This window comes from Neofelis nebulosa, chromosome 1 (assembly GCF_028018385.1).
Source record: "Neofelis nebulosa isolate mNeoNeb1 chromosome 1, mNeoNeb1.pri, whole genome shotgun sequence".
NCBI lineage: Eukaryota > Metazoa > Chordata > Mammalia > Carnivora > Felidae > Neofelis > Neofelis nebulosa.
This window is the reverse complement of record NC_080782.1, coordinates 157,696,521-157,705,985: the sequence shown is the minus strand read 5'-3', so window position 1 is coordinate 157,705,985 and position 9,465 is coordinate 157,696,521. Positions and strand designations below refer to the sequence as shown.

Genomic DNA, 9,465 nt, shown 5'->3' with positions numbered 1-9,465 from the left:
GTCTTTACTTAACCAATATGGCTGCCCTCCTCTTCTCTGTCCACCCCATTTCCTTTCATTTTTCTTCTAAGCTGTAAGTATAAGTATACAAAAAAATAATTAACTGCTTAGCTACAGTTGTGGTGTATGCTTTTAAAGATATTTGTGACAAACAATGGCTTTTTATTCCAAAGTATGAATACTTGATGATAATTCATGATATTAACAAACTTGTGAGGAAAGTTTAATATGTAGACAGATACATATAGATAAAAACAGATATAGATGTACAGTGAAGTAATTTGCATTACATCATTAAGTGCATACCTCTAACATCTATATCAAACCATTATATATTATATAACTGAAAGAAAAGATATTCTGAATATCATATAAGTGACTAAAGCTTTGTGTATATAACTTTCACCTGAAGAAGTCTGAGTTTATTATTTAGAAATAAATGCCTTAGCCATAAAACATTGTTCACTCTCACTTCCTGTGAGAGAGGAGTAAAGGAAATGAGACTTTGTGGTGTGGTTTTGACAAAAAGTCAGTTAATACAATATAACATAATAAAACATAATATTCCTGTATCCTTTTATTCACGTTCAGCTGAAAGCAATAAAAAAAGACACATGAAAAAATTATACAGGATCCACCTCTCCACTTACTAAACTTAAATATTGCATTTCTCTGTTGATAAATAACAATTCAAACTTGTGTCTCAAATTGGTCAAAATCTTACTGACAGTAATAGAAATCAACTAGTCTTGTACCCAAACTGCTATTCCTCAATGGGTTCTGATATGAACTGAATGCAAAGATTATTTTACTTATGTGAAGAGACTTGAAGAGGCATAGTACTAAAATATTCCAGAGTTTTTTAGTGAACAGGAATTATAAAATGGAGTTATAAGCAGAAACAGGGATGGCAAATGAGACCTAATTATAGAGCTAGTTCCTGTCATTTAATAATAATACGGAGAAGGGCAACACACTGCTAAATGATTGTAACATTTCTTTAATTTCCCTTTTATACGCTACTACAAAGAAATTTGATTTATAGGTTTGAACATAGGGTAAACTGCAGGATGGTAGCAACCTTTCAGTTCCTCTGAGGATACTGGCTGTGTGAGTGGGATTTGGGGCTTAATAGCAGGTTATGGATCTAATTAAGCAGCAAAGTCAATACAAAGACCAAACAAGCCACCTGGTCCATGGAGTTCCTCAGGCTGGGTAGATTTTTTGGCACTCCTAATCTCCTAATTTAAAGACTAGTTATAAATTTTGGTCCAACTTGAGAGAGACAATGAATCTGGCATTCTGTGTGTAATTCAAGACTACAGCACAATTGCTTAAAATCTTACCTTGTAGAAAAGAAAACAAATGACCAAAGATCTCTTAGAATTAAATTAATCAGACTACTTGTGGGTTGGGGTGCTAAGGTTTCTAAAATTAATACAAACAGCCCAGGAAGGCTTTTTCTCATTTAGATGCTCATCTTCCCAGATCAACAATCCATTTCCACAGCTACAACATAAAGTTTAGTAAATCATTTAGGCAAGCACACAGTACAGAACTCTTAAGACCCCCCCCATCCCCTTGCAAAAGAGGATAAGAACAGAAAGGAAGACATCTGAAACACAAAATTAAAAAAAAAATACAATCATTTCCTACAATAAATATGCCTTTATTCACTAAGTATCTATTGTACATGACTCATCAAATCTCTGCATTCATTTAATTTACATCCTAATGAAGAAAGAGACAGCAATCAGATAAATTACTATGATGTCAGATGAGGGAGACACTAGGCAGAATAAAAACAAAACAGGTCAGGGTAGGCAGGATATTTAGAGAGAAGCCATAAAGGTTTTATGAAGCAGAAAGCATTTGACAAGAGCCTGAAAATAGTGAGGGATTGGTCTAAAAAATAGAGACTGGTTAAAGGGAACAACCAGTATAAACTCACTGGATTATTGCATTACAAGTATGCTCCAGAAACAAGGAGGCCATCGTGGTTGGTGTTCATTGAGCCAAAGAGTTCGGAGGTGCAGTGGATGAACTTAGGAGTGTGAGAGGTTCTACTTTTGTGCACACAAAAGTAAAGATGCTCTAATATTTATGTGAAAGCAAGAACAGGCAAACCATAAGCCTCAGAGATAGTTATTAAACTATAGATTGCATCTCAGGGGTGATAGGCTAGGAAAGGTTACAAGGAAATCTTTTGGAAAATACCCATATTTTGATCTGAGTGGTAGTCACATAAGTCTGAACACGTATAAAATTTCTTCCGTGGTATATTTAAGATGAATTCACTCAATTCATATTTCTATATGTATGTTTCGTTTCCATGAGAAGTTGGTACAAATATAAGGAGACAACAGCATAATATTGTCATATTATATCTAAGCTACCCCATTGCTATAGCAATGAATAAAATATATCTATTCATTGATGATGTTAAAAGATGAAAAATCAGTATGCAACAATATTTTTATGCAATAAACATTTTTTCATTACTATTCCTTTAAAACATATATACTTTCTTCACACATAAAAGTTATAGTAGGACAACTTTTCATCAATAATTTAGCACCAAAGGGCACCTAGGTATCTCAGTCGGTTAAGTGACTGACTTCAGCTCAGGTCATGATCTCATGGCTTGTGAGTTTGAGCCCTGTGTTGGGCTCTGTGCTGACAACTCAGAGCCTGGAGACTGTTTCAGATTCTGTGTCTCTCCTTCTCTATCTCTGTCTCTCCCTTTCTAGTGCTCTGTCTCTCTAAAAAATAAACTTAAAAAATAATAATTTAGCAGCAAAAAATACAAAACAAAACAAAAAAAAACCAACAACATAATTTAGCAGCATGCAATATGTTGTGAATGTTTGCATGGAATATATGGTAATCTAGCTTTTGCTAGACATTAATACAAAATAGGTAACTGATTGCTTCACTTATGTCCCTGTGGCCTACCTAGATCATTCAAACTTTAAGTCCGAAGACACATCCTGAGCTGTTAAAGTTCGATGTAGAGTTAAAAAAAAAATACAAAACATGGGTTCTGGGTGGCTCAGTCAGTTAAATGACTTACACTTAGTTTTCACTCGGGTCATGATCTCACAGTTTCATGAGTCAGGCTCTGTGCTGGCAGTGCAGAGCCTGCTTGGGATTGTCTCTCTCCCTCTCTTTTTCTGCCCCTCCCCTGCTCATGCAAACAAAACATTAGAACAATGTATAATAATATCATGCTTTAAATTAAAAATGTTCTCAAATAAAATATGCATTTTTAGTAAATTTGGCAGAACCACATGGCAATTTTTCATTTTCCAAACCCTGGAACTAAAATGCCCAGCAAACTTCTCAAAATGACTCCCAGAAGAAGGAAAGCCCATATATTAGAAAGAAAGAAGTCAATGCCTTGATTACTGAATACAGCAGCAAGAGAAAAAGAAATGAGTGTGAAAATAGAAAATAAAATATATGCTATTGTCTAGGCAAAGAAATTCCCTGGAGGAGTCTTGCTAAGGAAATGGAAATGATTATTCTTTGTTGTTGTGTATTTGTTTACTTAGGGAGAGAGAGAGAGAGTGAGAGAGAGGGGAAGGGGCAGAAAGAGAGAGAGAGGGAGAGAGAGACACCTCATGACATGGGGCTCAATCTCAGGACTATGAGCTTATGACATGAACCGAAATCAAAAGTCAGATGTTTAACCAACTGAGCCACCCAGCCACCCAAGAAGTGAATAATTTTGTACAAACAAAAATGGTCTAAGGGCCATATCCTTTTTCTTCAATAGTATTTATTTAAAAAGTACTTATATGTCACAAACTGTATTCAAAGTAATGTTTGTACATCATAAATGTGATCTCATTTGCCTTAATAGCACCCTACAATGCCAATATTAACAAATATCAAAATTTACTAAGTGGAAAATGAGGCTTGGATAAATTAACTATCTAAGGTTACACAGAAAAATAATCTGTTTGAGTCTTTTTTATTATTAATTTTTAATATGAAATTTATTATCAAATTGGTTTCCATACAACACCCAGTGCTCTTCCCAACAGGTGCCCTACTCAGTGCCCATCGCTCACTTTCCCCTCCCTTCCACTACCCATCTTCCCTCAGTTTATTCTCAGTCTTTAAGAGTCTCTTATGGTTTGGCTCCCTCCCTCTCTAACTTTTTTTTCCCCCTTCCCTTCCCCCATGGTCTTCTGTCAAGTTTCTCAGGATCCACATAGGAGTGAAAACATATGGAAACTGTCCTTCTCTGTATGACTTATTTCACTTAGCATAACACTCTCCAGTTCCATCCACGTTGCTACAAAAGGCTATATTTAATTCTTTGGCATTGCCAAGTAGTATTCCATTGTATATATAAACCACAACTTCTTTATCCATTCATCAGTGTGAGTGTTTTGAATTATGCTCTTTAACTATGTGCTAACCTGCTTCTCCTGTAAAGTGACCTATACCAGAATATGTCATGGGTACACCTCATTTTAAGAGGTGGAGTAAGAGATGGGCATATTGGTGAGGAACTACTTCCACTACAACTTACCATTATTAGCAATAAGTATTATTTAAGGTACTTTTAACCCTTGATTTCTCAATGTCTTCTGTTTACTTGGTATTTGACTAATCCTGTATAATTTCCACTAGTACATGATTCCCTGTACACTTTGGTAGACAGAATTTTTATTAGTATTATAGTGTGATATGTTAAATTCTATGAAAAAATGTGATGGAAAATCTCATTGACTTCTCAGCAATTCATGAGTTTTCTTATGACTCAGTGTATTTCTGAGTAATCTATATTACACAGTTTAGTTAACTAGTTGCTAAAATTAGATTATATGCCTCTTTGGAAACCTCCTATGTTCCTTTTTTAAAATGTTTATTTATTATTGAGAGACAGAGAGAAAGACAGAACATGAACATGGGAGGGGCAGAGACAGGAGGAGACACAGAATCCGAAGCAGGCTCCAGGCTCTGAAGCTGTCAGCATAGAGCCTGGCGTGGGGCTCAGACTCACAAACTGCAAGATCATGACCTGAGTCAAAGTCGGATGCTCAACTGACTGAGCCACCCAGGCACCCGGGAAATCTCCTAAGTTCTAATGAAAAAACTTACTGTGTGTTCTGTATGTGCTTTATATTTAAAAATGGCATCAGGCTAACAATAAACTTTAATATTCCTAGTATATAAATGTATAAAAAGTTATACTTAGCAAAATTATTTTTTAATATAGAGAGACAATATCATGCATGTGCTGATGTAAGCTAGAAGTCCTTGATATTTCTGTTATACAGTACTGAGCACTGTTCACATGTTATATTGTCTACAGTGAATATATTTATCATGGGATGGGAGAATCAGACTTTCAACTTTGACTTTATCCTCCTGGGAATCTTCAATCACAGTTCCACCCACATCTTCCTCTTCTCTCTGGTCTTGGGAATCTTCGCATTTGCCATCATGGGAAACACTGTCATGATTCTCCTCATCTACCTGGACAACCAGCTCCACACCCCCATGTACTTCCTCCTCAGCCAACTCTCCCTCATGGACCTCATGCTCATCTGCACCACTGTACCCAAGATGGCCCTCAACTACTTGTCTGGCAGGAAGTGCATCTCTCTAGCTGGGTGTGGAGCCCAGATATTTTTATATGTGTCTCTGCTTGGAGCAGAATGTTTCCTGTTGGCTGTAATGGCCTATGACCGTTATGTTGCTATTTGCCACCCATTAAGATACTCAATTCTCATGAACCAGAAAATCTGTCATCTTATGGTCCTTTCTTCCTGGATTGTTGGCTCTCTTGATGGTATAATTGTTGTTGCAGTCGCACTATCCTTCCCATATTGTGGTACCCGGGAAATACCTCACTTTTTCTGTGATGTCCCTGCCGTTCTCACTCTCTCATGCACTAATACATTGCTATTTGAAAGGTTAATGTTTATTTGCTGTGTAATTATGCTTCTTTTCCCTGTAACAGTAATTATTGCTTCCTACCTTCAGGTCATTGTAGCTGTCATTCAAATGGGGTCTGGGGAAGGCCGCCAAAGAGCTTTTGCTACCTGTTCCTCTCACCTCATGGTGGTAGGAATGTATTATGGAGCAGCCATGTTCATATACATGAGGCCTGTTTCTGACCGTTCCCCCACCCAAGACAAGATGGTGTCAGCCTTTTATACCATCCTTACTCCTATGCTGAATCCCCTCATCTATAGCCTCCGCAACAAGGAAGTGGCCAGAGGATTAATGAAGGTGTTAGGGAGGGGAAGTCTACAGAGCAAATTGCCTAATTAACCATCTTCTATATTCTTTAGTTTATGGTGAATTGATTTATTCAACTGATACAATTCTATACCCAATATTTACACACCTTTGTATCAAAAGTTTCATAGACAAGCCCACAAGATTTAGAAAGTGAAAAACTGACTGCATGCTTTTTGTTCAAATATTATATTTCTTTTGTTATGGAACTATCAAAGTATGGTCATAAGTAAATATTTACTGTAAGATAACATGCACAATTGTACATTCTGTTTTATAAGTTAATAAATGAGAAGTATTTGCTGTCCATCACAGTACTACATAATGACATAATAAAACAGGGCACTATTAGCATTCTTTTTTTAACATATAGTAATTTTACATTTGGCTAATCAAAATATTATCCTGAGTCCAATATCATTCTTTAGATTGATTAGTTTGTTAAAATGAATAATCAGGTTAATTATATACCAAGTTATAGCTTTATTAGATTATTATAAGAACTAATATGCTTTACCTAGATAGAGAAAAGAGGCATTAGATTGATGATTAGGTCTATGGAATCTACCTTGTAATGGACAGTGTTCTCTCTCAGGATATCAGAGGATTAGGGAGCTCCTAATTATTTCCTTTTTCTACATAAGTCAGCCTTTTACATGGGAGACTGACATGTGAATCCTCAAAGTCTGGTCTTTTCATCCTTAAAAGTCTTGATCACTATATGGGTTGTATGCTATAATTATATGGAAAAGTGATCAATTTTGTAAATAGAAAATTTTAGGTTTACTGAAGGTCTGAATTTTTTTTAATAAATTACATGTCATATGTGTGACATCACTATAGATAGTGGTGTAATGATATATATGAAATTCACTGCAGTTCTGGGTATTCTTCTGTTTTGTTAGAAACAACCACTATGGCTAATCTGAATTTTTCTGTTTTCTTAAAACTCTGTTGTAACTGCATTAGTTTTCTTTTTCTGCATGACAAATGAACACAAACACAGTACCTCTAAAAATATTAATTCCTAGTATATATGGGTAGGAATTCTTGCATTGCTAACCTGGGTATTCTTCTTAAGGTGTCACAAGGTAGTAATCCATGAGTCAGCTGAGACTGCAGTTATACCTAAGGCTCAGCCTCATCTTTCAAGTCCATATAGTTGTTGAAATAATTAATTTCTTTGTACCCGAATAACTCATTATCTTACTTCTTCAATCCAGCAGGAGAGGCTGTGACTTAAGGGAAAGCCTAAGTCCTTTTCTAAAGGTCTACCAACTGGTTAAGACAACCCAACACAAGACACTCTACCTTACATAACTTGAAGTCAATTGATTTGGGATCTTAATTACATTTGCACATTAACCTCACTCTCTCCAAATAGAATAACGTAAACACAGGAGCAACATCAGGAGAAATAAATCATGGGGAAAGTTTAGGTTTCTGTCTACCACACACACCCACAAAACTTATAGACTCCTATTTACAAAAAGGAATGAAAGGGCAATTACAATAAATTTTCCTGTCAGTGATATGAAAAAATATTGGTTACGTCCTAATGACTGACTGAATTATTTAACTTTAGAAATTATTTTATGGAGTCTGGTGCTGAGGGTTCTTTTAAAGGTAAAAGCCTAGGAGTGGAAAAGTACTTGTTATTGAGATTGAGTAGGGAAAGTGTCTTAAAATTTTTCACTTATACCTGCTGGAAGGAGGTCTTAAAAGAGCCTCTGATAAAGAGAATTAGAAAGTAACATGCCATCAGAACTGGGAAGGCAAATATGTCAGAGCATGACTAGACAATAAGTCTCAAATCCTTGGCTCCAACTTGCTGTGCACCAAGTCTAGAGTGAGGAGGCCAGTCTTTTCTTTGTATTGTGTTTAGTATATCGTACTTCCCTCAAACACAGATTTACCATTATTAAATAAATATTTGACATCAAATATTGTTGACTGATTTGGGAGTTGAAGATAGGGCAGGAAAGGCGTGCATTCCCTACTGTGAAATGGGAAAATATTCCCAGAGTAACATGTATTACCTCATTCTTCCTATTAATGACTTAAAAACAAAGCTTCTAGGAAGAACATAATATGATCTATAGCCATACATTTTCTAAGACGAAAAGAGTGTTAAAATTTTATGTATTCAGACCAACCTTACAAAGTTTGGTAGGGTTATGATGTAAAGGTTTCCACTGTAGCAAAGTTCTCATGAACATCAGGTAGATTTCTAATTTACATAGAATTTAAAGGTAACATTTTTATGTCTTTTTTTTTGTAAAAAGTATATGCAGTATTGTGGAGAAATAGTCATTTTTTCTTGGTAGAACTGTGAGTTATTAAAATCTTTCAGGAAGGCAATTTAGCTTTATTCATCCAGCTATGTAATTGTATTGCATTCATCCAGATATGCAAAGTAATAATAATAATTAGTCGTCAAATATTTATACACAAGTAAGGCAAGGAGAAAAGGTAAAAACAATATGTATGGCCTGTTGTATAAAGGTTAAATACTACACAAACTAATGGATCAATTTCTATTTACATTGTGTACTTCATACTTTCTAAATAATAGAATATGTGTGTCTGAGAGTAATTGGTTTTAATTCTGTTTTCAATTTAAAAATACAAAATTTTTGGAACACCTGTCTGGCTGAGTCAGCTGACCATCTGGCTCTTGACTTTGGCTCATGTCATCTCATAGTCATGAGATCTAGCCCTGTCTTGGGCTCCATGCTAGGCATTGAATCTGCTCAAGATTCTCTCTCTCTCTCTCTCTCTCTCTCTCTCTCTCTCTCTCTCTCTCTCCCTCCCCTCCCCCACCTCAAAAAATATGGAAATCTTGAGATTTCTCACGGCCATTGCATTTATTTATGGATATTAGGTACTATTTTCCCCAAAGTCTTATCAACAAATAAGCAGAGCTATCCACTTTTTTTCACTTGCAGATATATGGGCAATAAAAAGTATGGTTAAGCCAAACCATTTTTCTTCTAATGATTTCCATACTTTGATTTTCTTGGAAAATCACTTTTTTCATACTGGGCAAAATCTGTTTTCTCATCATTAAACACATACATTAACTAGATAAATTTAAGTATCAATGGCCTCCTTTAGTCCTATGTCAATTGAGATGATTTTTTATAATATGCTTGGTTTTCCTACCTCATTTGCTCCTTTTTGCCTTCTATTATCCTTTTTGAT

At 35.5% G+C, this 9,465-nt stretch overlaps 1 protein-coding gene across 1 annotated transcript; it reads left to right on the top strand.

The window, feature by feature from the left end:
• Positions 1-5,343: 5,343 nt before the first annotated feature.
• On the top strand, positions 5,344-6,294 carry LOC131494334 (olfactory receptor 2M3-like). The gene has a single exon (XM_058698672.1). It carries the CDS (start codon positions 5,344-5,346, stop codon positions 6,292-6,294), a length of 951 nt encoding a protein of 316 aa, XP_058554655.1.
• Positions 6,295-9,465: the final 3,171 nt, after the last annotated feature.

Excerpts from the sequence above, each read along its gene's own strand:
- LOC131494334 (XM_058698672.1), top strand. The coding sequence starts at position 5,344 with ATGGGATGGGAGAATCAGACTTTCAACTTTGACTTTATCCTCCTGGGA.